Source organism: Sebastes fasciatus, chromosome 7 (assembly GCF_043250625.1).
Source record: "Sebastes fasciatus isolate fSebFas1 chromosome 7, fSebFas1.pri, whole genome shotgun sequence".
In the NCBI taxonomy this organism is placed as follows: domain Eukaryota; kingdom Metazoa; phylum Chordata; class Actinopteri; order Perciformes; family Sebastidae; genus Sebastes; species Sebastes fasciatus.
This window is the reverse complement of record NC_133801.1, coordinates 14,966,775-14,994,585: the sequence shown is the minus strand read 5'-3', so window position 1 is coordinate 14,994,585 and position 27,811 is coordinate 14,966,775. Positions and strand designations below refer to the sequence as shown.

Sequence of the window (27,811 nt, the reverse complement as noted above, 5' to 3'; positions counted from 1 at the left end):
CATTCAAATGGGCGGCTATACATTTCTGTTTGGTATTTCCCCACTAACACATTCTTTACTAAAATTAATAAGCAGGTTCTGTTTACAAGTATTTATCAGCGGAGCTCTGCTGGTGAGTGAAACGTACATTAACACAGAGAATCTGAGGCAATATCAACTATCTTTGGTCATTAATACTTCCCTTTCCTTCACGGTAATCTCTAAGTAGCTATTATTTATCCAACTTTGGCAAAACAATGTCATCCTTAAATCAAATTACTTTTTTTTTTATTTAAGAGATTTAAGTTTTGCTACTCATACTCATTATCAATATACATTTAGATTTTGTCCCATTTGACGTCCCGTCTCTGCCAAATCATGCAACAACCAAACCTCCATTCATCCGTTCAATGTCAGATATATATATATCTTTAATAAATATTAAATAATTTGGCTGTTTTCAGTGTTCTATACTATAACGTGGACATTACATTCATCACTATGTCACAGCTAAGTTGTTCAATACTACAAACACAATGATGCGAAGCTTTTGTTTCAGCTAATACGATGGCTTCAATCCACTGATGATGATGAGATGTTTCATGTTCATGATGAAGCTGCACAGACACGCTGAAGCCTCTATGTTATCTGCAACACATTTACTTACCCTGCACTTAGATTTTAGACTGCACAGCTGATATGAAAGTTTGCCGTAACAGCAACTTTAATGGCCAAGTAGGTTGACTTAATATACTGTTTACAGCACACATCGTTGGCAGATATTGTCTTGCATATTGCGTAAAACTTGGCATGTAACTACTGCATGTGTGTACTGAAACAGAGAGGCAGTGATGTGTTTATCAGAGGTACTTTTATTGGTAACATCCATCAAGACCCATCCATCCTCCCTACACTATGATGATGAAGATGATGTGGTGTGTGTGGAAAGTGTAAGATGTGTGCATACATATCTGTAAATATATCCTCTCTGTGTTGCGTTAGTGTTCAGGGCTGAGCGGTGGACGGATGTCCAGCGTCCTCAATGAGCTGTCCTCTCCCACCACTTCGAGGCGCAGACTGGGCATGCTCCGCTCATCCGGGTCCTCTGATTGGACGGACAGACGCAGGGTGCAGCCTTTGGGCAGCAGCTCCTGCTCGTACGCCGCCGCCAACTGGTTGACGACCCGCCGCTCAACCTGAGGGATCAGTGACGAGGTCAGTGGTGAGGCAGAGTTTAGAACATTTTCAAACAACGTGGTGTTGCAGCACCTGCATACCTCATGTTTGATGGAGCGTGCTCCGTAATGCATGTTATACCCGCCCGCCAACAGGTCCAGAACCGGACGCTCCCACTGAAGAGTGATGTCATGGCGCTGCTTCGCCTAATGAAGAGGAGGGAGGAGGAGAAGAGGTTAATTGGGTGTGCTGATGTTAAAAAAGGTAAGAGTATCATAAACAGTCAAATCAGAAAGAGAGGGGTGGTGGATGCTGGAGAAGGAGACAAAAGGCAGAGGCAGAGAGGAGATACTGTCAAGCAGCATGTCTGCCAGCGCTAATCAACAGGCCCTTAATGCGTTTTAATCAAACACCAGTCAATAGTATCTGCTCATTTAGCTACTGATGTTAACACTCCATTCAATAAATACAATGCCATGTTTTACTCCAGAGATATAAACACTAATATCACAGCATTACAAATACCCAATTAAAGGCAATAATGATAGCACTAAACATTTAATCTATTTAATATAAGTGAGTGACAAACAAATGGCTCATGAGGATTCTGTAATAATGAGATTTCTGCAGCCACGTACAGACGGAGCAGATATTACGAGACATGAACACTTAAAACATTAAACGCTAACAAATAGATGCACAATAATACGCACACAGCAACATTCAAAAGACAAATGGACAGAGAGAGTCATGAGTCAGGTTCCTATCAGTTGCCTGCAGGGCCCATGCTGCCTGTCAAGAGACACCAGCTGTAATATTAATAATTAAATATTGATGAAGGCTCCACATGTTAAACACTGTAATCACATTATAGTGAGTAGTAGTGGCACATAATATTGATCTGCGTGTGTTCCTGCACAGCTCAGCGGCTGCAGGACGGAGTGGGTAGGGCCTCCCAGCGACACTGGAGGACACCCGTGTTAGAAATGTAGGGTGCTGTGAAGAGTCTGCACAGTGTTGCGTACCTTCTTGGCCCAGAAGTGGAGCTCTTTGCTGACCAGCTGTATCAGCTCTGAGTGACAGAACGGCAGGAAGTATACGATTTCATTGATCCGACCCAGAAACTCGTCCCTTCGGTAATGAGCCTGAGGAGGTACCAAAAAAATAAACCATGACAACCGAAGCCTCTCAGGCCGGTTACAGTACACTGCTGTAGAGAAATAGTTAAACTGCAACATTTCTCTGTAATTACACCGAAACAAGGTGTTTTATCTGTGTGTTTGTGTTGCGTTACCTTCAGGATCGGTCGAATCACAGATTCTTTAAACTGTCGGGAGATTTTGACGTCATCACTTTTCTGTACATCCTCTGAGGAAAAACACATCAACATTCATTTCAGTTTGGATTTTAGTCACCTCACGGCTCTATATGTCTTTACGGCGTTCAATCACTTGCTTGTGTGAATGTGATTCTTATATGATGATTCAAATTATTTTGCAAGATACTGTGATAAGTCCGGACTATAAATTTAGACTATGATTTGACCATACTTCACATCATTTCATTACGCGCATTTTAAATTACAGCAACTGATGAAAATGAAAACTAATGTCAGAATGGGTTTTAATGGGTTCCCAACATGGGAACTAATAAAATCACGATGTGCAATTCATTTTGCAGCAGTAGCGCATGATGTACGTAACAAATGCAAGTCAGTGTGATGTCTGCTGTGCATCATCTTGTCTGTGATTGCATTTTTAAGGATAGCTCCGTTTCGACTGCAGAAATTTCCCCCCAGAACTATGAACCTTTTGAGGAACTCATTGCGTTGCGACCGCAGGGACCAAGGTCTAAATTAAGTTTCCGGGGACATTTTAAGGGGCTTTTTTACCCCCAAAAAAGAACCTGGGATATTGCAGGAACTTTCAGGTTGAGGTTTGCAGGGAGTCTGTCAGGGGGTTGTCGCTGATTTGTAAAACACACACACACAACACAGCAGCTTCAACTGTACCCCTTCATTCATAAAACAAAGAAGTACTCTGGTATCGATTTTGGACCAATTTGGGACCAATTTTTATGACGAGGGGAGAGCATTTGTCATTGTTTGATAACATTAAAAGCCTAATCTTCGCAGGTCTTTAGACAGTTGGCTGAAGGAACCTTTTAGTTCTTTGAAAAGTAGTCCCGGGACTAAAATTACCAGTAAAATCTTGGTGGAAACCCGTCTTTTGTATGTGTTAGTGTGTTTCTCTCACCAAGGTTTTCGGCCAGCTTCCTGCGGCTGACCTCCTCAGCTTCCTCGCGAAGCTGCAGTGCATGGTTGGCGATTTCATCACTTGCGATGTTAGATGTCATGATGAAGATTGCGTCTTTACATTCGATGGTCTTCCCCTTACCGTCTGTGAGGCGACCCTGAGAGAGGAACAATAGGAATGATAGAGACCAATAAATACCATACTATTAAGTGTGCCAGTTTTTTTTTTTTTTTAGTATGTCCCAATACATAGTACATCAAATGCAGTATGCCAAAAATACCAGGATGTCCTACTACACCCGGTCGCATTTTGCAGTATGCCAGCCAGCATGCTTTTCTGGCTGTTATGACCCACAGCGGATATATGAGCAAGAGGGTCAAAGTTAAAGGTGCAATGTTATGACAAAGTAGTATATCCCAATTGTATGCATACTGCATGCAACAGTATGTACTTTGTAAGGGCAGCTGCAGTACGTACTAAAAGTAAAAAGAAAAAGTATGCGATTTGGAACGCAGCCTTGATCAATGTAACTTCACAAAGGTATAACATCTGTACTCATCTCCTTGTGTATGTGTTTGTATACAGACCTCATCAAAGAGCTGCAGCATGATAGTAAGAACATCAGGATGGGCCTTGTCTACTTCATCAAACAGGACCACAGCGTTGGGACACGCCCTCAACAGCTTGGTCAGCTGACCGCCTTCCTCATGTCCCACATATCCCGGCGGGGAGCCGATGAACTTCGCCACCTGACAGACGAGGGAGAGAGGGTGCACACAAGAGGTATTTTGCCAGGATCACACTTAACAGAAAAGTTAACAGTGGATAAAAATTGATTAAATGTATTCATCACCAGAGCTTCACACAGAAGGGCAAAAACAGCATTCATTTTGGTTTATGGGTCCATTATGAGTACATAAACAGAATTAATCCAATGCGTCAGTGCCATGCATCTGATGGGAATGTAATACTCTAACTCTAACAAATGAACCTCTGTTAGAGCAACATACAGTATCCCACACAGTATGTGAGACTCATCAGAAACTATCAAACACGTTAGCGACTTCCTGACTTCACACTGATGTATCTGGAACAGGTGAAAAGCGTCTTACCTCGTGTTTTTCCTGGAACTCGGACATGTCCATACGGATGAAACCCTGCAATCACACGATGGGTTAACCTCCCCAGGAGAGCCACAACATGCTGCTGTATCAGTGTGTATCGTCGTGTTGGACAAGTGCTACTAGTAGTTGCCATGGAAACCAACACAAATTGAATTCTCTGTCATTTCTTCAAGGCGGCTAAATTAAATGTCTGTTTTATATCTAAGAGAGGATCTGTTTTCCACCTATTGACACTGGAGTGTGTGTGTGTGACGCTATATTACATACCTTTTTGACGTCCTTGTGCATGTAGCGAGCCACCTGTTTGGCCAACTCTGTCTTTCCTGTGACATCCGGCATCAACCGGTCAGACAGAACAGAGACAGCGTTTAATTATTCAGCTTCAAACAGTGTCAACCCCTGCCTCCATTTAATTATTTTGTTTTTAATATATAAAAAAAAAACAATACATTAGTATGCAGAGATTTCAGAAAAACAAGCTCACTCATTTCAGACAGAAAGACGATCTCTCTCCTCCTCTAAGTGCTGGCCTAAATCCCAGCGCCTCCCTCCACAAAGCTTTCAATCATCTCCTGCTCTCCAGCAGCACACATTATGTTTGTCGCTAAAATATTCTGCATATAAATGCTCATATATGATATTGATGTCTTGTGCTTGGTATGCGTATGGGTATGTGTGTGTGAAGGGCTGTGTGTCTTGTTGCTGTGTTTAATATTGATGTCTCATGGCCACTGTTTGTCGCTGAAGGCAACAGAGAATATGAACACCGTCTCTCCTTCATCTATCTCTCTGGCCTGTCATCTCACCATCGGCCTCTTTTTTTAGCCATCTATCTGGCCCTTAATATCCCTCCGTCTCCCTCTTTCTTTCACTCCCAACACACTTCTTCCATCTTGCTTCTGTTTGAGAACATTTAAGCTTTTCCAACACAATACAGCCTAAAGAACGCCAGCTTTAAAACGACTAAAACCAATTCACTTTGGAGATTTTTGACAGCTCAATAAAAATACACCCTGTATCACAGCCCTCCTTTAATAGTTTCCCATCATGTTTTTTTTTTCTGTGGCGAGTAAGTGTGAGAGACAGATGCATGGACAGAGGAGTGTCAGTGTGGATTTGTTGTAGCAGAAAGGTCCAGACAGAATTTAGACAGTCTCAATTCATCCCCACCATCCCCCAGTGGATATCTTTAATTGAAACCGCTGTAGTGTCGGTCTGAGATTTGTTCACTCTCAACGCTGTGTGTCAGCAAGAGGTTCCTCCGGTGTTTTAAAGTGCAATCAGCTGTTTTTGACAGCTGCTGCACCCAGAGCTCAACGGGCTGCAATAAACAAAAGATGGCGCTTTATAAAGCCAATACTGATCAATTTAAAAATGCCTTGATCGGTCCTGAATCATACACACACATCCCAGTTCTAAACCGGTATCCTTTAGGATCTGCTTTTAGAAATGTGTGTGGGGCTTTTTTTTTTTACTTGACATGCTGTACCCACCTACTGTTTGTCTATGAACATCTTTGTAAATTTAGCATTTTGTAATAATATGCAGATTAGTACCAGCTCTGCTTACTAAAAAACAGATACTAGCCTGGTTCAAGACCTCAGAATCTGCGCCCACATCTCAAATTTTGCCAGTGATTCGTCTGTAGTTTCCCTGGTTGGAAATGGATTGATGATTAACTTTATTATCCCTTAAGGAAAATTGATTGAGAAACGAGTGAGCCAATCAGAGCCTTTGTGGGCGGGACTAAATCTGTTGACACTGCCACGCTGTTCCTGAGTCAAACAGATTTTGACGTCTAAAATGTTTACAGTCGCTGTTGTTAATAACTGCTCATGAAAACAGCATAGAATACATTTACCAAATTTAAAGAGGACCAATTCTGCTTATTTTCAGGTGCATACTTGTATTTTGGGTTTCTACTAGAACATGTTTACATGCTTTACTGTTCAAAAAATGCTTTACTTTTCTCAAACCGGCTTTGCTGCAGCACCTCTTTTCGCCCTCTGTCTGAAACGCTCTGTTTGACCTCCTGCCCCTCCTCTCCCAAAAAACACAGTCTGCTCTGAATGGTCAGCTGCCCCAGTATGTTGTGTTTGGTCCACCGAACCAAACACTTCGGACTCTCCTCCAGCTCCGCTCTACATGGCAAACTAGCCGCTAGGCAGGTTTTATGAAAATGTGTTACTTGGTGACATCACCATATTACAGAAGAAAAAGCAGGACTTCAATCAAGGCGTTTCAGGCAGTTCAGGAGCAGTGTTTCTGTGGGGGAGAGTAACTCCCTTTGGCTTGGACTTTGGGCTTTGTAACTTTGCAGACTAAAAAAAAATATATAATACACTAACGGACACACTTTTCCAATCCCAACTATTTTTACTCATAAATTGCCTGTTCATTGTAATAAAACAAAAACGTAAGAAAATAGCTGATGGAGGTTGTTAAGTTTACTAAACCTGCTACCTTGCAAACATTAATGTTAGCCTGCTAACCCCTTACTGTGCCGGCTACAGAACTACAACACTCGCTAGATTAAGGAGGCACAGTCTAGTATTATCTCAGATTTTTGCTTTTACTTACTCTAATACAGCCCCTCTTTTTATGTTTGAAATAACATCTTTATAAATCAAGATATTTGCAATTAATTAATTCAATAGGCAGATGTGAGACAAAAACTCTGGTTTAAATTCTTCTTCTTTTACTACTTACTTGCTAGAGTATGTCCAGTTTGTGTTCACATTTTACAGTGTGGCACATGTACTTTTGTAGTCTTGTGTATTCTGTTTCTTTTGAAATCAGTAGAGTGGCAGGAGGAAAATAAACTCTGCATGCATTCAACAAACTCCCGAAACTTAACTTACTCAAGTGTTCTGTTTATTTTGGCAGCTATGAGAGAGAGAGGGGAAGTGTTTGGTGTGAAAGACGAGAGAGTGATTTACCGATTCCTGATGAGCCGAGGAAGAGGAATACAAGAGGATGCTCTTCGTCGTACCAACCATTCTCCTTCCTCCTGATGGCTACAGAGGGAGAAAGAAAAGTAACACTATTATTTCAGCCATTTAAAATTGTTGACTTTGCTTTTGCACTAAGTATTCTGAGTTTCACCCGGCTGAACCGAGTTGACCCGAGGGCGACGGGTATCCCAGAAACTATGATAAAAGAGCGAGAGAGCAGGGATGAGAAAAGGGTCAAGACATTTGGTGGAGAGAAAAAAAAACGGAGACAGAAGAGAGAAAACAGAGCAAGAGAGCAAGATGAGAGACCTCCAGAAAGCTACCCACGCTGCCTCTCTTCCCCCCTCAGTCAGTGGGGCCATTAGCCAGCAGTAATTGTGTTAGCCTCCCTGGCGCGGCCATGGCGAAATCAGTTTAGCATGGATCGCAGCCTTACACACACACACACAGACACACACGCTTGCTTAAAGAGGAGTGCCTACCCAACCCTGCCATCACCCCAGCAACCACACTCACACACATACACAAAGACAAGATGATGAGGTGGATCGGAGGGGAGTAAAGAGTGTATTTGGCCCAACGGAGAAACAGACACTAGCACAGACTCATCCAAAAATCTGAAGCTGTTGAGAGGCCGGGGCCAAAAACCAGAGCCATAGATGAGCAGGGTTTTGCCAACAGGATCAAAACAAGTCGGTGGTATATTGGTTGCCTTGAGTAAAAAGGCCTTGGGTTTGAAACCACTGGCAGGCTGAGGCTTAATGTGTGGAGGGCTCGCTGTTTCTGTGTGGCTTTCTTCTGGCTGTTTTCCAGCTATCCTCCCACAGTTCAAAGATGTACATTTTAGATTAAATGGAAACTCTAAATTGCTCATAGGTTGTCTGTCTCTGTGTTAGCCTTGAGATAGACTGGCAATCTGTTGAGTGTTACAGTGAGCAGGTATATAAAATGGGTGGATTTATCCTGATTGTGTCAATCAGTCAAGTTAGCATTTAAATCTTTATAAATCGGACACAAAAATGACCACAGTTACTTTTATGAGCCGTGCATCCACCTCAAGACTTCTCAGCACAGCTGATGCTGGCAGACATGCGGTTATATCATAATCACGGCCATTTCTTTACCACTGTTACATGCTGTGCATGATCATTCTTACAGTGCGGAGGGAGTCCAAAGGTATAATAACAATAAATTTAGCTTTCACTTCATTTTTAGGTAATACACAACAGATGTGACCTCTCACCTTGCTGCTTAAGGTGCATCAGAGTTAGTATCTTTAATGTTTTCACACATAAACTCCTCTGTTTTTCTACAATAGCCATCAGCACCATCCACAAAAACCAATGTTCATTTTCATTAAACATAAATAAGTAGTAAGTACAGCCATATGATTAATACAATTATTAATATGCTATGGTAGGGCTGGGAATCTGTCGTGATTAAATCATATATCGAGATATCGTGATACACAATTACGTCATCTAAACTGATGATAAGAAGCATATACTAACTGAAATTTCTCAGAAAATCAAATGTGAATATCATTATAAGATTGCGGTTTTGTTTTTATATCACACTTTACATTACCACTCAGTTCAATGCGATTAACAAACAGTTTATATATAGAAATATTTATTTATTTATTCCTCTATAATTTCACTAGAAACTTGGATGTTAATTTTGCACAAAAGTTCTTCATTAAATGAGAAAATACTCAGTCCTTTTTGTCAAGTATATAATTAACACAGGAGTATACAAAAATAGGCTTTAACATGTGGTTATAGACTATTTATTTTTGATTTAGCCAACCAGAAAACATGCTATATTGTGATATATATCGTTATTGCGATATGAAATGACCTATATTGTGATAGAAGATTTTCGCCATATCGCCCAGCCCTATGGTTATTTTATTAATATACATCTGCAATTTATTATTACAATTTTCCGCGTTGGCCATGTTAATACTGCCACCTCAGGCCAACTTTTCTTAGCCTGATAGAGCCACACAATATGGATTGTAAATTTAAACAGTTAAAACAGAGGTCCTGCACGTCTTTCACATCTTGCAACCCTGTCTGTTTGAATCTAACAAGTGAGAACACAACCTTGTAAAAGCCTCAACCCAAAAGCACTGAATGTTTGGCAGGCTGGTCCTTCATTTTATGACCAGTTTTCACACACCTGCCATGTATTCTTCTCAACATGTCATTGCCTTTACAACTTCTGGCCAACTACAGTCCCCAAAGACGCACAAGTTCTCAGCATAAATATCTTATAGTCTTATAGTAAGATAATATATCTAAGGGGTGTCAATGTCTTGGTAAGTTATCAAGTGCAGCCAAAAGATGATAAGTGGCAGGAGAACACTGTGGCCAAGTAGCTAAAGAGGAACCAAAACTTCAATTCAACTTCCTATGACGGTCAAAGTGTGTCCAACAACAGCTATAGTATGTATCCTGTCAAAGCATCTTTTACCAAGATGATAAGACCTCTCCCGCTCACTCTGTGTGATGCAGTGATGCTAAAATACTTCGAGACACACTCCAGATCTGAGTGTTAAACTAGCTACTAATAGCTGATAATCATAAACAACAGATGCTTGGCAGGAGGAGAGGCCGACTGAGGGAGGTAGAGAGAGGACATGGTAGCGAGGGAAGCAGCAGCAGCAGGAGTGAAGATAAGGAGAGGAAAGAGGAGTAAGGATGTAGGAGGAGATAAAGAGGGGAAAGAGAGAGGAGTGATGGAGATAAGGAGACAGAGAAACAAACGAGTGTGTCAGAGATGGACACGGAGATGAATAGTGACAAGAGGGGCTCCAAAGCTCCGTCTGTTTTATCTACGGCTGTGTGAATGACAGCGTAACCTTCTGTGTGTGTGTGTGTGTGTGTGTGTGTGTGTGTGTGTGTGTGTGTGTGTGTGTGTTTTAGCTGATTGAGACCGACTTTGACAGAAGGGCACATTGACATTTCTCAGAGGACCCTGACGACAACAACAAGGAAAGGAAGGAGACACAAAACAAATGAAAGCTTGCTCTCTCTCTCTCTCTTACTCTCTCTCTCTCTCTCTCTTACACACACACACACACACACTCACACACACACTCAGAGCAGTGTGTATTGGGCAGGTCTGGTTGGCTCTAACATGATTACAGAGGGATGATTCTCCTCAATAACTCTTAGCCCTGAGAGCTAAACCTGGATCAATCTAACCTCCTTCCTGTGTGTGTGTGTGTGTGTGTGTATACAGTAGTTTGTGTACTTGTGCGATTGTGTATCTTGCTGCAGGCCAGCTGTTTGTCATGAGAAGTTCAGGTAGAAACAGCAGTTTTGGAGACATGACAACACACCGAATGCAAAATGTGGAAATAAATAAATAAATGAAAAATAACCAAAGCTAATTTCTTTTCTCAAATTCTGCTCTGCAAAATAGAGAACTATAGATATATAAACTATATAAATATAGATAACTAATGTTGAAATGATTTGTTTATCAATCAATGGCATATAGATACAAAATTGATCATCAACAACCTGGATAAACGATTAATAGTTTAAGTAATTTATAAAAAAAAACAAGTTGTGAGGATTTGCTTTTTTCTCTGATTTATTTATTTAACCTTTATTTAACCAGGAGTAAAGACTTTAAAAATTAAAAATCTCTTTTTCGTGTCCAGGCCAAGATAGGCAGCAGCACAGTTACACGGTTGCAGATATAAAACAAACATAACAATTTGAAGACAAAGAGCAAATTACAGAATCATATCATTGACAAACTGAATATATTTGGGTTTCAGCAATTTCACCTTGGTCTCTGGGAAATTGTAATTAGGGCTAGGCGATAATTCAACATGATAATTTATCGTCTTTAAATGGAATCGTATCATGATTAAATTATTTATCGAGATATCGTAATACACAATTACATCGTCTAAATTGATAATAACAAGCGTATACTAGCTCAAATCTCTAAGAAAATCTGAATTGATAAGGATTCTGCTTATGGGAATACCCCAGTGTAGTTAAATCAAACTATTATCTTAATCTGATAGCTCTGTATTTGTGTGCATGCATGTAAACATAGTCAGTGTATAGCTGGACGTATTTATTTATTTTTTCTCCATAATTTCAATTGAAACCGTTTGTGTTCACTTTGCACTAAAGTTCTTAATTAAATGAGAAAATACTTGAGTATTTAATTAACACAGAAGTATGTGATTATTTCATATAGACTATTTATTTATTGAATTACCAGAAAACATGCTATATCGTGATATATATCGTTATCGTGATATGAAATTACCTTTAATCGGGATAAAAGATTTTGGCCATATCGCCCATCCCTAATTGTAATGGGCAATTTTTTCTATGGCATTTTGCTTTTACGGAAATATAGGGAAAGAAAATAGGTGCTGACGTGCAACAAAAGTTTCTTCCCCTGTCATGGACATTTTTCACTATTTTTATCACTCATAGTACTCATGATAGGTAGTAAAATATATTGTGGTATGTGTTGCTTCTGCGATTACATAAACGGGTCATGTGCAGCTCCCTCTTCTCTCTTTATCTGTACCTCCCGTTCTCATTTGTTGTCTCCTTATCTCCAGTGCATCCCTTCCGCTCTCTCCTGGTCCATCTCCTCATCTCGACATCTCTACTTCCCCTCTCTGACTCTGCCAGAGTTCGGCTCATTCCTGCTCGGCTCATCTTTGCAGTATAAATGCACGGTAGATAACGTGTGTTTTTCTAAATATCTTCTGTCCTTTGTCTGCCTCTTGGCCTCTTAGGCATCCCACATGCTCTCACAGTGTGTTTGTGTGTGTGTGATATATTCACTGTAATACTTCTGAGAAATCAATAAGCTGTTCCTTTATCACTGTGGCGACGTCTTCTATGGCTTTCAGGACAATTTGCCATGATAACAACAATCATTCATCACCTTGCCAAAGACTACAAGTCCCACGATTCCCTCTTCCTTCATTGACTCCCAGCAAAACCTACGCTGACAATAACTATTGCTCAAATAGCATAACCATTTGTAGTTTGTATTTTCAGAATTGTTATTATGTATAGCTTTTTTTTAATGAAGTCTGGAGGCAAAAAATCCAAGTTGTTCTCCTGTTGGTTATAAACTCTGCAGTATTTGCTCTCACGAACAGATTATAATATCCGCTTCAGCTTTGGGAGTGAGTTGATTATTTTCACAAATCTGTCCGAGATCATAAAAAATAACACACAGCCTCTTCCTTCGCTGCTGAACCCTTTCTGAACACACACACACTCGCGCTCTCTCATCTGCGGATCAATACATGGCCTCCATGGATGCCTGGTGTAATATCAGCTCTTTACTGTCTGTCGTGTTATTGTGCTCTAACTCATCCTCCCTTCTCTTCTCTATGCATTACACTCGCTCTCTTTGTCTTTCTGTCAATGCTCCGAGCTTCCTGGTTCTCAGCCACTTCTCTGCTATCGCTTCCCATCAGCGTTCCCGTCTCTTTTTTTGTCTCCCGTCGCCTCCATTTGTTTTACCCGTCTCATCTTCCGGTCTCCATCACTTTGCCTTCCGTCTGTCCATCCCTGACTCTGTGTGTTTCGAGGACGGGAGATGGACGGCACAGCGTGAAGGAACAGTGATGGAAAGATGCAGAAGGCGGAGGCCACAAAGTGGAAGTGGGAAAGGACAGAAGGGTGAAGGAGAAAGAGTGGGTGGGATGAAGATCGAGGGGGTAAAGAGAGAGAAAGATGGAGGAGAGAAAAGGGAAGAGAGACAGAGAGGGGGGGGGGGCAGAAAGAGGGAGAGAAAAGAGGAGGAGGAGTGGGGGGTCTGTAGTACGTCTCCTCTCTCTGTAATCGTGTTAACTGGCGGCTCCAAGCCTGGCCTCTTCAGCTGTCACACACACACATGCACACACATGCACACAGCACCTGTGTATGCCTGACAGACAGCTCATTCATCACAATTAACCAATTACAGCCTCCGCCGGTCTGTCTGAACCCGCCTACTGTGGGAGGGAAGGGAGGACAGCAAGAGAGAGGAAAAGGAGGGGATGGCAAAACAGAAACATGCCGAAAAGAAAGAAAGAAAAACAGAAAAAAGAAAACAAAAAGCTATGTATGTATTTATGTGCACTTGTTTTTTTTGGTGGTATATGTCGTGTATCATCTGCGTATACAATGTTCCATGTGTGTGTTTACCTGAGGCCACAGTATTGATGGCCCCCTCCTGTCCGATGATGTACTCCTTCAGCCTCCTCTCCAGAGGGAACCTCCGCCTCTCCGCCGCCTCCCGCCGAGCCTGCACCTCCTGGAACTAGATGGAGGTGAAGAAGACGAACATGCAGAAAACAGATGAGACAGTCAATCAATCAGGAAGAGAAGGGAGACGTGAAAGAAAATCAACTCTCCAGGTAAAAAACACAAAGACGTTGGAAGAGTTTGCAGGTCTGCCCCTCTTTACTCCTTTTTCTCTTTATCATCATCTTTTCTTCTTTACCACTCTTGACAATTTCACAGCTCAAGAGTGAATAGCCAAACACGCCCTCAGACTGTTGTGCAAAGCTATGACTGAAAGCATCTAACTGAGTCCCTTCTAGATGCAACAATAAAGCGGTTTCTCCTCTTTTTTCTTATTAAAGGTTTGTAGTGTTTTTCAGTCTTTCTACTTCTCCTCTTCAACACACTCTACCTCTCTATCTGCCTTTGCCTTCATTTCTCTGACACACATTTCCTCCTTTCTGCTGATTTGATCTCTTTTTCCACCTCTCCTCCTCTGCCCAAATCTTTCTTTTACCTTTATTTTCACTTCTTTTTTAAAGTTTCTCTCCCTCTCCCTCTTTCTCACCGCCACCCCATGCCTCATTCATCCTCTCCTCTTTGTCTCCTCAGACTCCAGGTTTTCACCCTGCAGTGGAGGCAGGCTGTTTATTCTCTCTCTCCATCTTGCTTAGCTCTGGCCTGCTGTCAGGCTGCTAGATAACTACGGGTAACTCAAGTTTTATTTAAGAAAACAGCTGACCCCCCTCCGTTCTTAATTTAAAATCACATTTGAACAATCAGAAAAATACTAACTACCCAAAGAAAATATGACACAAACAATTTTACAATTTACTGATGGCATTCTTAGTGTATTGGTAAAGTGTTTGTCATAATGTTAATGCCCTTTCATGTACAAAAAGTGCTGAATCAAATCTCCATGTCAGTTCATCTGACCAAACTGATATGTATCTGGATAAATACATTATTTTATTAATATATTTTTGACCAAATATCTTTATATCGATAATGTGACAATATTTTGGAGACGACTGTTGAAGATTTCAGAAGATACGTATACGTAAGGGATAATGCCTGACAAGGTGTCCATTATCAGGAATTAATGGATGACGTGGAGGCCAGTTTAAAACCATTAATTCATATTTTCATGCATTTTGCAACCAAAATCTTAAGTTTTTCACAATCCATTCACTCCGTTTCCTCAGTAACCCTGAGGGTTTGCTAACACCTGGAACAATCATTACAATCCCATAAGGTTCTTATGCAATGGAAACATTGTTCACTGCTCCAGTAAATAAGACAGACCGTAGCTACGACTTGAGAACGGGAGATATTTTTAGTCTGCTCAGCTCATAGAACCCTTAGGCTCAGCTACGAGCCAGCAAGCTAACGTTATGCTAGCAATATTCAACATCAATAACATTGCAAACGGTTGACAAAAAGTAAATATAATTTGACAGTATGTTTAACAACAAGACTAGCTAGCATTGTCCCCAAATCAAATATCAAGATTTGCAAATCTTGGTGCATGTTTGCACGTTGAATTCCATGTTACATCTAGTCCCATAAAACAATATCTATATAAAGTTGATATATAATCCAGTTTTACTCTTCAGTGCATGTTTTTAACCCCAGTTAACCTCTACCAGCTTTCACAACTCCACCACTCAATAGCACCTGTCACTCAGTCAGCAGACTGACACAGACCTCCTGAGGAGTGAGTGTCTGTGTGCATGAAGGCCGGTAAATGACACAGATGTCTGCTGAGTGAATAGTGCCGAGTCATTCAGACCCAGGGCCACAGGAAACGACTGCACTATGAAAACATTAGTGTGCATGGAAACTGATGATGTTTTAATAGCTTGCTCATTCTGCTTGCGGCTTGTACGGAAGAACTAAATGAGAGTTTGCGTCTGTAGGAGTGTGTCATACCTTTCCCTCGAACTCCTGCAGTACTGTGCTCACTTCACCCTCTTTAGCGTAGGCCCGGGCTGCGTGTCCCAAACCGTTGGTCTGCAGGGGGTTGGCACCTGTATGCAAAAAAACACACACACACACACAAATGTAAAGGTCACACATTGGGAAAAAACATAAAATTATTTCAAGCTACTCACACACATTAAATGGTTGAAGCTAACAACAAAATAATTTATTTTTAGAAAGATGTCCTCATCTTTTTTGCTGTAACTGTTACAAGAATATGCACACAGCACCTCAGCAGGAGGGTCGATGGAGAGAGTGAGGTTAGGGGTGAGAGGTCACGTGGGTTCAGGAGGTCACTGAGACTAACTGCAGTGAAGCAAGAGGGCGATGCAATGACACTGTAGGGGGCTTCATATCTGCAACCCGTGCCAAAAACACACGCTTTCACCCCTACATCCGCACACCGACATCTATAATCTATACACACTGCAGGTTGTTGCAGGTTGGGGGCCATTGAGGCACACTTTACACAGCAGGAGAGGGGTCAAACAGATGAAACATTTTGTCAAACGGATCTTTAAGGCGTCGTAGTATAAATGAGAGAGAACCATAATGTCACAGCACGTGTGAAGTGTGCCAGGATGTGTCATTGAGGGTGGTTAGCGGTGCCTTCTGCCCTGACCTGTGCCACCACTCTTAACCCAGAGTCACCAACACACGCGTGCCTCCACATGAGCAAGTGGATGTTTCCATGACACCAACGCGTTTCTGCTTAAAGCCCTTGTCGGAGTGAAAGGTGGTACTGAATATTTGATCTGATTTGCTAGCTTTAGTTTATCTAGAGAAATTTAAAGGGATAGTTTGGGTGTTTTGAAGTGGGGTTGTATGAGGTACTTATCCATAGTCAGTGTATTAACTACAGTAGATGACGGTCAGCACGCCACCAGTTTGGAGAAACAGAGAAGGAGTTTTGACACAAAAAGCGAAGCAATGTACAGCAATACGTATTTTAGCCACCTAAAAGAAAGGCCCATCTAAAAAAAATCAATATCAGTTTAAGTTTACGCTATATTTATTTTGTATGTTTTGGTTGCAGTTGATTGGTTTGTAGACATTGCTCTCCCGTCCTCTCTCATCCTCTTGAAAAATAATTGAAAAGCGTCTGAATTTTTGTGAGTGTTTTCCAACTGACTCTTTATAAAGTTGTCTCCGTGTGCTACCTGAGGTCTGCAGCTCATTTTTATTTCGTTGCGTTGTTTTTCCTTTTTCCGGTTCTGACAATAGCCTGCCAGAACTTCCTGTGAAGTCCGAGTGTCTCGTCCGAAAGTCTGGAACATCCCACAAAAAAAGTTTTCACACTAGAAACAAACCATGTTTCAATTTGATCTGTACCGAGACCACCTCTGTTCGTCAGACTAAAGTTCGGCTGTTGATCCGGACCATAGTCTGGGGAAGGTTTCACACGTGTAATTGGTTCGGATCAAACTGAAAAGTCTGAAAGTTCGGACCAAACGAGGTTGTTGTGAAAGGGCCCCAAGACACTACGGACACTCAGAAGAGGAAGCATAACAAACTGTCTCAATAGGCCCTTTTCACAGCAGAAATCTTGACATGTCCTTGCAGGGTAAACACAGGCGTTATTTATTACATTAATTATGATCCTGTTCCATTTAGGTGGGCCAGGACTCTGGTACTGTGCATGCTGGCTCACTGGAATAGCTGTGACATACTAAATAGAACCATAATTAATTTGATCAATTACACCTATGTTTAGCCTGCGATGCCATGTCAAAATGGCTGTTGTGAAAAGGGCCGATACTCCTTGAAGATCTATTAAATTTGGAGTATATTATAGAGTATAGATCAAGAGTATATTAAGGTATCCACTGACTGTAGCCTTTCAGCTGATGAGGGCAGATATTTGTACCAAATCTGATGCACAGATCCACATTAGCGGCCACTGACGTGAATGTACAGGATGTTGAATGGTGCATTGAGAACCAGATGACCCATCTGAAGTTTTCTTGACTGAGCTACACTCTGTAACAGTGTGTGTGTAATCATTACAGGTGCTAGTCGCTCCTATTGCTCTCAGCACCGACCGCAGAGACTAATAATCACTGTGATGATTATCGATAAACCCCTAAATTTTGTGAGCTGCTCACGGAGCTATCGATCCTGACAACAATACACCACTAACCCCCTCAACCCCTCACCCAAAAACATGAGGAAGGAAAGCAATAAAGTACCCACACACACACACACACACACACACACACACAGAGACAGACACTGGACATAATAAATAGCATCATTTAGGGCTTTAATATCAGGCCAACCCTCTGGGCCATAGCACTTTATAACAGGATCAACACTAACGACACTCACACAGACACACACACACATCCCAGCTGAACATTCACACACACACACACACACGCACACACACACACACTCGCATACACAGGATCCCTTCATTAGGAGTGCTTTAGTTATGCCTATTAGGAGTCCCCTCCTCTTTCCTATTTCCTCCTCCCTCTCTTTCACTGCAGCTGGTGGGAGAGAGCCCCTGCTGGTCTTTGTGTGCGTGTGTGTGTGTCCTTGTAGCTGTATTGTGTGCATCTGTGAGCATGTGTGTCTCCTCTGGCCTCCTACCACCTACGGAGCCGTCCATTACTGAGTGCCCGTGGCCACAGGGCCTGATGTGGAGCCTGGGGAGAAGCTAGAGAGCCTCCGCAAGTACGGAGAGGGACTGAGGGGCGAGGAGAGGCCCGAGGGTGGGCCCGGAGACTGTGATGGATGGAGATGCGTGTCGAGGGCCGGCTAAGGCCAAAAGAGCAAACCCGCGGCTGGTAGAGCAACATGGCAAACAAACACAAGGGAAATAACAAAGTATAGGATACACACAACTCCGAACATATCCACATGCGTTGTGCACATACATGAAGGGAAGACGCACGATCAGAGGACACATACACACAACCCCAAATCCACACAGATGTCCTGAGGCTGTGGCGGTTTATAAGATGTAAAAAAAAAAGATGGATAGGAGGCGACAAAGAGGAAATGGATTAAAGAAAAAATGACAAGAATAATCATTAAAAACGTGTATAAAAGTCTTTAATTATGTGCCCGCTCACACGGAATCACGCATGGACAGCAATCTGTTGGTGATTTAGAGTGTGTGATGTCGTGATTGTTATTGGCCGTGACGGCGGCGCCAAAGCGGCAGCGACCCAGTCGGGCGAGCGCAAAACCGAGCCCGTCTTTAATCTGATTGACTTAAAACAAATGTCTCTGCTTTGTGAAATTTCTTACCTTTTTAATTCAAAAATGCGTCTGCGGAACATTTGATCGAGTTAGACGAAGTGATTTGTTTAAGCGTACAGAGTGCTTACTGACGCAGGGGTGAGACGGGAGAGACGGGCAGACAGAGCTTTGGATGCACCATCCATCATAAACATAAACAAGACATTAATACTAGCTAGTGTGTGTGTGTGTATGTGTGTGTGTGTGTATAGTGATGGTGTTTGATCCAAAAAAAAATGGAAAATGTTTTTAGATTAAAAACGCATCAGCCTAAAAAGCAACAACTACAAATGTGCCCCCAAGTTAAGATTCAAAAAGGCGTGTACAAATAAAAGCATACAGGAATATATGAATATTTTAATTCATGAAATGGAGACTTGAGTGCACAAGGACACACACACACACACACACACACACTCACAAAGACACACACATCCTGTGATTGTGGAGTTACCCCAAGGGCATGTTCTGTGCGGAGGTCATAGTTCAACTAGGACTAGCTTGTTTAAGAGCTGCTCGCCTGGAAACTGAGGGGGATATTCAGCCCCGAGGGCCTATGAGTGTGTATGTGTGTGTGTGTGTGTGTGTGTGTGCGTGTCGGTGCAGCCAAGTCAACGACAGGTGCGAGTGTAACGGGGGTGAATGGAGAGGGGGTATGAACAAGTGATCAATTTCAAATGAGCTTTGTAATACTGTTTATATTACTCGGGGGTGGAAGCGTTAAGATGATGATACATGGAGAGCTTTTTAAAGCTGATGGAGGCGATGCTGCCTTCAGCTCTGAGGGCAGAACGAGAACCGTTTAGTTTGGATAGCAAAGATTATCGAGATTGTCGTGATAAAACGGGTACCCTTGAATTAGTCATTTGTTTCCGCAAATTAATAAATTGCAAACCAAGTAATTTTTGGACAATACAGAAACAATCTTAACCCATAAAAGCAGGGAGTCGAACCATTTGAAACCCAATTAAGTGGCCATTATGTTTTACCAGAAATTCAAAATGCTAAAAAATCTGTACAGGAGGAAATGGGTGGTGCCTGGATTTTACTTCCACACGTAACAGTTAAAATGTATCAGTAAAAATGTAAAGGGATTGATTTATGGCCAAACTTTCCACCAAATATCACTGAAATCTGTCAAGTAACTGATAATCATACAGGACTGAAAACATAACCTCCTTGGTAGAAAGGCCGTTACACACCAGGGGCGTTTTTTCGTGCAATTAATTCGCAAGTCAATATATTTTTTCAAACTGTTTTTAAGTCATGAATACTTCCACATAGAACGGGAATATCATGCAGCGAAAAAGCAACGTTTTTTTTTCGGAACAAGAACGATTTTCGGAGCTTTCCCACAGCAAATAAAGGCAGGTTGATTTGCGCCTATATTTCTGAAACAATAAGACAAAGGCTCCGTAGTCCAAGCTAGAAGGCAAACTTTATTACTCCTTTCAACCTTGACAAGGCAGCGCAGAGGTCATGTTTGGAAGATAACCCACAAACTATGTAATCTGATTTGCGATCTGCAAAAACTTGCAAAAACTCTTGCGAGACTCGCTGCTCGACAACCTATCCTAACCTTAACTATTCAAGATCAATGCCTTATATTAACCATCTCGCGAGAGTTTCCCCAACTTGCAGGTTCCCTTCTAGACACTACCCAGCGCAGACCAGATCTTTCCTTCCATTCGCACCTTTCACAATAAAAGCGCTAGACAGTAGTGAGTATTTCGCATTTTCGTGTCGTTAATTCGTCACGCCTCCGGTGTGTCAAGGCCTTTAAACGAGCAAAGTAACTGTCAATTAAATACAGATTGAGCATTATCTAGCCAGCCTAACAACAGGTAAAGACATTCTGTCAAACCACTGGGACTTTTCCCTTCCGGTGAACTATATAATTGAGTTCTGTCAGTTTGTTTTAGCTGAGACTGACAGGTCAGGGGACAGTTTTCCCTCATGAGCGACGGACCACTAAGCAGTGGGGGCAAATATCCTCCATCCTCTTCCTCCCTTTCTGTGAGGATGGAGCACCTCAATATTACAATTAAATACAATTAAATGAGTAACATGGCTGTGAGCAACAGCAAAGTCAAGAAGAAGGGGATTGTTGGTCCATGTTAGAGAATCAAATCATACCACCATGATGCAAAAATGCTAGAGCTGCAACTAACGATTATTTTCATTATCAATTAGTCTGCCGACTATGTTTTAGATCAATCTAGAAAAGAGTCTATAAAATATCAGAAAATAGTGAAAAATGTCCATCCCAGTTTCTTAAAGATCCAAGGCGATGTCTTTAAATGTCTTGTTTTGTCAGTTCAAAACCCAAAGATATTCAGTTTAATATGATATAAAACAGAAAAGCAGGAAATCTCCATATTTGTGAGACAAAAAAAAAAAGGATTTTCTGCGGTTTTGCATGAACAATTACTTTAACGATCGATTACCAAAATAGTTGGTGATTATTTTTCTGTCGATCGAGTAATCGATTAGTCGACAATCGATGCAGCTCTAAAAACTGTAGACTATGTGTAGATACTGTATGTAGACCCTCAGAGGTCCCTCATGGACTCTAAAGTGGGGTTAGGGATGGTTGGGCTGGGGTGTGTGGAGTGTTAACGTACCAGCGTCCAGCAGCATGCGGCAAGTGCTTGGGTCATCAGCCAGCGTGGCGTAGTGAAGCGCCGTGCATCCACGGAAACCAGCCCTGCTGCTGAGCCTGCTGCTGAACTCATCCTCTCTGGACACGAGAACTGTAGCGAGGGACAGAGAGCAATACATGGAGAGATTAGAAGAAAAGAGTGCTTTTTTTCTTTTATAGTTTGACAGAAAAATGTTCTTTGAATGAGTTTAGTCTCCCAATCTGAGATGCAACCAGTAAACTTAATGGAGCTGAAAAGATGAGTGATGAATCAACCAACAACTTTAACTGGAAATGTTTGAGCCTTTAAATCCGGAATAACTTTCTTTAATCTATTCACAGTCTCCAGAACAATGATAACACTGCAAGACTACAAAATTGTCTTTCCTGTTTCCAGCTTTGTTCATTTCCACAGATTTAAGCTCAACTGTCCGACACGATAGGAATAATGCGCGTTGTGTTTTAGGGTCTCCTTTGCTGCGCTCCTTACTAATAATAGAGATAGTCTATCATTCTCTCCTTACTTCTCTTTTTCATAAGAGCACTCATCTCGTGCCGCCACTCCATCATCCATTTTTATTTTTTTCACCTCCTTCCTCTCCTCCTCGGTATCCATCAATTCTTTTCATCACTTCCTCCCTCCCCACTCCCTCTATCCCAATAACTTTGTCTCATCCATTTCCTGACTTCCTCGCCTCTCCCTCCCTCATCATCATCCCACCCATTTCCTTCCTATCACCCCTCCAAACATCCACATCTTCTTCCTTCCTTCTCCTCCATCTTTAACCTCTCCCTCGCTCCATCCATCGCTACCTTCTTCCCTTACCCTCGCTTTCTTTCACTGCCTTCCTCTTTTCCTTTTTCCTTCATCAGTCTTAACCTTCCTCCATCCATCCCACTCTTTTTCTCCATCTCTCCGACAGTCTCTCTCTGCAGCGTCTGTGTGTGTGTGTGTGTGTGTGTGTGTGTGTGTGTGTGTGAGACAGGGCGGGATAATCATAGCTAACCCAATAAAGCGTCGCACAGGCCCCCCTAGCCCATCCATCAGCGTGCGTCTGGGAAACGCTTCCCCACGCTACGCCGGCCCCACGTGGACTCAAACCTGACAGCCATATAAATGTCTGCAATATACATATCCCATATAAATATGTCTGCAGAAACCCAACACAGACTGGGGGGGTATAGTGTGTGTGTGTGTGTGTGTGTGTGTGTGTGTGTGTGTGTGTGTGTGCCATCTTGTCTGTGTGTTTGTGTGTGCAGCTCGGGAAGAAAAACAAATAAAAACACACTACACTACTTGTCACAGAACATCTAAAATAAATAATTCGGAAGAAATGAAACATGTACATATATGCAAATCTTTATGCAAATTATAACGTCTCATAATATCTGGTTCAACACTTTAGGATTCATATGTGTAATATACTCTAGGAACCACACACACACACACACACACACACAAACACACAAACAGTCGCAAAGTGGTTTTTTTCCCTCTCTTTCACCTTCCAGTGAGTGGATGCCTTTCTCCCGCGAGGTGTCGTAAACGTTGTTAAAGTGATCTCCGGCGTTCGGGTCGGCACCGGCTTCGAGCAGAACCTTCACCACACTGGAAAACAAACACAAGACACACATTTAAATACATGTAATAATCCTGCCTATGACTTGTATTTTATGAATGCACACGTGCACACAGACACAGTAATATTTCTGTACAGCCAGCACTGCTTAGGGATGTAATCAAATCTACGGGTCGGCGATATGGATAACGTCTTCCATCGCAAAATATGTACATTTATATTGTTATATCAGCATATATCATGATATAGCTAATTTTCTGGCAATTAAAAAACGGTTTATAGATGAAGTATCTGAGGGTCCCCGGTTTTTGGTGAATCCAGTGAATTAAAAACAGATAAAAGTTTATATTTATTGCAAAATTTTGTAAATCCACAGCTTTCTCATTTACAACAATGGCCTAATACAACCAAAGATATTGAAGGGATAGCTACCCCGGTATAATCATCTCACAGTATGTATTGTCAAAGTGCCCAACCCTAATCAAGCTTTACGGTTTCCTAAAAACACAAGCATGTGTCACAGCATCTAAATATGAAGTCAGGTTACAGGAAGTAGGATGCAAACCAAACATAACCTTGACCCTTTAACAAAGTTCCTCCCGTCCTCACAGCTTGAAAACAAACCGATGTAAATATCTACGACTCTTTCACCTGATTTACTTCCATTTCTAGTCCGTCCCGTTACGGTGGATACACCCCAATGGCCGCCTTCCCTCCTTCCCTTCTTCACTACACAGTAGTCTGCTTTGTAACATGTACATATGTGTACATTGAAGGGGGCAAGGGTCGGGCCTGTTTCCGGCGCCGTTGTATGTGTGTGTGGGATGGGGGCGGGGGGGGTCTGTGTGTTTGTGTGTAGCCCTTCATTGGAGCGTACCGCCTTAAAGAACAAACACCTCGGCAACACCACTCACTGTGACCCAACGGACATTCCAGGTACCGTCTCTCCGTCTACAGAACACACTCGCTTTACATTTACCACCGTGAACGTGTGCGTTGGCTTTGACATTGAGACACAGACGAAAATCAGTCAGCTAGTCTGCCGCGCCCGCTGAGAGCGAGAACGGGGGCCGATGGCCGAAACATGAACCCTGCCAGTACGCTGCTGGCTGCCATTAAACCTGTGACTATGTAATGCAGCCTGGGAGGGAGTGATGGATCATTTTCAGCTAAATGGTTATGGCAGGAGGCCTGAGAGGGTTTAAATGGAGTAAAATGATTATTCATGGATGGATGAGGTGGACTCATTTTTTAGAGCTACTACACTTGACCACATTAACAGGATACAGCTTCACATGTCAACTCTGATGGTGAGGTGAGGTGAGGTGTGAAATTAAAGTCATAGTAACACACAGTTAAGTACTGGTTTTAAAGGAAATCTGAGGATATTTTAACAGGGCAAAAATGTATTAAAATCATAAAACATTTTAGAGCTGCAACGATTAAGCGATTAGTTGTCAACTATTAAATAGATTTCCAACTATTTTGATGATCAATTAATCAGTTTGAGTAATTTAAGTAAACTGAATATCTTTGAGTTGTGGACAAAACATTTCTGACATTTTATTGATCGAACAACTAATCGATTAATCGATAAAATAATCGCCAGATTAACCGATAAAATAATCGTTAGTTGCAGCCCTAGTGAAATTAAAGTTATAGTAACATACATAAAGTACTGGTTTTAATGGAAAATCAGAAGATATTTTAACAGAACTTTTGACAACAGATTGAAGCAGTACATTTTGAAGCATTTATCAATAAATGGAATTAGGGATGCAAGCAATGTTTTTATTTTCACTAAAGATGAATCTGCACAATAATTTTTTTCAATTTCTCTATAAAATGTTGATCAGAAAATAGTATACTACTATTGTAATTTCCCAGAGCCCTATGTATTGTATTCATCTGACCAACAGTCTAAACCCAAAGATACTTAGTCTACTATTAGAAATGATAAAGAAAAGCATCAAATTTTAACATTTGAGAAACTGGAACCAGCAAATGACGTCAATGGATAATCAAAATATTCAGTGACTAATTTATCAAATAAACGTTTCAGCTCTTAAATAACAATGTCTGTTTGGGGTACCAGTGCAGGCTCAAAAATCACAGCGTACTAGGGCTGAGCAACATATCAATATCATGATATGAGACTAGATATCATCTTAGGTTTTTTAGATATCGTAATATGGCATAAGCGTTGTCTTTCCCTGGTTTTAAAGGCGGCATTACAGTAAAGTGATATTTTCTGAATTTACTAGGCTGTTCTATTATTTCCCTTTACCCACTTAGTCATTATATCCACATTACTGATGATTATCTATCAATCTCATTGTGTAAATATTTAGTAAAAGCACCAATGGTCAACCCTACAATAGTGTGGTAATATCGATATCGAGGTGTGTGGGCAAAAATATTGAGATATTTGATTTTCTCCATATTACCCAGCCCTACAGTGTACCATCAAAACACAAGACTCCAGTATATCAGTATATCAGTAAAACAAAAAAACAAAAGAATTTCCCCTCATCTCCATGAGCAGAATAAAAACCGGAGCAGACTTTGGTAGTTTGTGTCGTCGCTACAGAACCTGTGTGTTCCTGTGTGAGAGCGAGGCTGAGAACAGCCCGGCCAGGTCTTTGTGTCTGACCTTGCTGAGGGGGTATAAAGGACTATCGGGGGGTCCCCTTTTGTTACTGTATCACTGTGGCTGGGGGCGGCAGGGGGGCCGTGACCCACGGAGGGCTCTCCTCTCACCCTTGCAAGCACTTCTACAAACACGTCGATGCATCCTCCGAGACACAAACTCAAACTACGGTTGGTCACACGAGGCTGGGCAGGACTGTGTGAAGAAATGAGATGGTCTGAAAAGGGTTAATGGCATCAGGAAGGTAAACACGGAGGGATAAAGAGAGGAAAACTGCAGAGAGGAGGAGGAGGAGGAGGAGGAGTGGATGAAAGGAGGGAAGTGCAGCTAAAAAGATGAAAGAGGGAGATTTAATTATACAAGATAGTGCTAAAACTAATGAGCTTTTGAAAACAGTTGATAGTTTTACTAATCAACTGATGATCAAGTGGCTAACTTTATTTGGGACATTTAGGAGGAGAGTTGCAGCACTAATTTGAGGCCAAACTGAAGGCATGCAGGGGTTAATTAGGTTAAACTCACATTTTAAAGGAGTGGGCCAAAAGTTAAAATGACAGACTTCCTAATACAATCTTATAAGTACCGAAACAATGTTTACTTTCAGAGCTAAACTGAGACAATTGTGCGTCAGTTAAATGAGGGAGTTAACTAGCTGCTTTCCCTTCCCCCATGCTTTTTCATCTTTGTTGACATATTTTCTGCAATTTTTTTTCCTTTTTTTGGGTTGCAAAATGAAACAGTTAAAGGACGTTTTTCTCCCTGCTGTACCACCATCCAGCTCTCGTATCAAAAGCTTGCAATAATGACCACTGTTCACTTTACAAGCCGGTAGCTTTAACCCTTCAGCTCGTGCCGATCGGAGCAGGTGACTATGGTGTTCATGCCAGGAGCCGGTGTTAGTTTTCCATCCTGCCCTGGAGGGAAGACAGGAAATGGACACATCCGTCTGTCCCGCGCTATAATAGACACCCGAGCCGAACTGACCATCCATGTCTCTGACCACCTGGCCCAGACGCTGGACCTCACTTGACCTCATCTCACCTGGTGCACACCTGGGGTCAGGTGGATGCCAGGGAAAGAGGTTTACTGCACTTTTTTTTATTATTGTTTCAGCCAAATAACCTGAATGGTCAAAATGTAATGTTATTAAGCTGCATCTGCGTTTTCTTCCAAGTATTTTCTTTATATATTTATTTTCTTCTAAGGGATCCCTCCTCTGTTGCTCGTCCTGAGGTTTACTCCATTTATTCTGTTAAAAAAAATGTTTTTCCTTATCTGAATCGAGGGTCTAAGGACGGAGTGTGTCGTATGCGGTACAGTTTTTAAAACCCCTTGAGGCAAATTTGTTATTTATGATATTGGGCTGTATAAATAAAATTGACTTGACCTTGCCATGCTGTCCTGTGGCATCGTGATTTGAATGGTTGCAATTGTGCACGACTTAGCTCGGTGTGTTTTCCCCATCCCTATCAAAGAAAGGCATAATATATATACAGTAAAGGTGCCTATCAAGGGTGTATGGTCATCAGGTAGTCCATAATACCACATTATTAAGTGCATTTCTTTGTCTACAGCTCAAAGTGTGCCAACAATATCGATATCGTGATATGAGACTAGATGTCATCTTAGATTTTGTATATCATAATATGGCATAAGTGTTTCCTCGTTTTAAAGGCTGCATTACAGTAAAGTGATGTAATTTTCTGAACTTACCAGACTGTTCTAGCTGTTTTTTTTAATTGCCTTTACCCACTTAGTCATTATATCCACATTGCTGATGATTATTTATCAAAAATCTCATTGTGTAAATATTTAGAAAAAGCACCAATGGTCAACCCTACAATATCGTCATCGAGGTATTTGGTCAAAAATATTGTGATATTTGATTTTCTCCATATCAACCTAACCCTAACAATAACAGCTTGTACAATATAACCGATCTCCTTTT

The 27,811-nt window shown here is 41.6% G+C and overlaps 1 protein-coding gene across 1 annotated transcript in view; it reads right to left on the bottom strand.

Annotated features, from left to right (window-relative positions):
* Positions 1-832: 832 nt before the first annotated feature.
* The window catches only part of clpb (ClpB family mitochondrial disaggregase), a 36,933-nt gene continuing 9,954 nt past the window's right edge, over positions 833-27,811 (bottom strand). The window contains exons 4-16 of the mRNA XM_074641814.1: positions 23,139-23,242; positions 21,617-21,745; positions 15,693-15,790; positions 13,683-13,797; positions 7,474-7,551; positions 4,802-4,857; positions 4,523-4,567; positions 3,998-4,159; positions 3,411-3,567; positions 2,450-2,523; positions 2,181-2,300; positions 1,257-1,361; positions 833-1,175 (exon numbers count right to left, since the gene is read on the bottom strand). Of these exons, the coding sequence (XP_074497915.1) occupies positions 978-1,175; positions 1,257-1,361; positions 2,181-2,300; positions 2,450-2,523; positions 3,411-3,567; positions 3,998-4,159; positions 4,523-4,567; positions 4,802-4,857; positions 7,474-7,551; positions 13,683-13,797; positions 15,693-15,790; positions 21,617-21,745; positions 23,139-23,242 (1,441 nt within the window). The 3' untranslated portion in view covers positions 833-977. The remainder of the gene's footprint in view (positions 1,176-1,256; positions 1,362-2,180; positions 2,301-2,449; positions 2,524-3,410; positions 3,568-3,997; positions 4,160-4,522; positions 4,568-4,801; positions 4,858-7,473; positions 7,552-13,682; positions 13,798-15,692; positions 15,791-21,616; positions 21,746-23,138; positions 23,243-27,811) is intronic.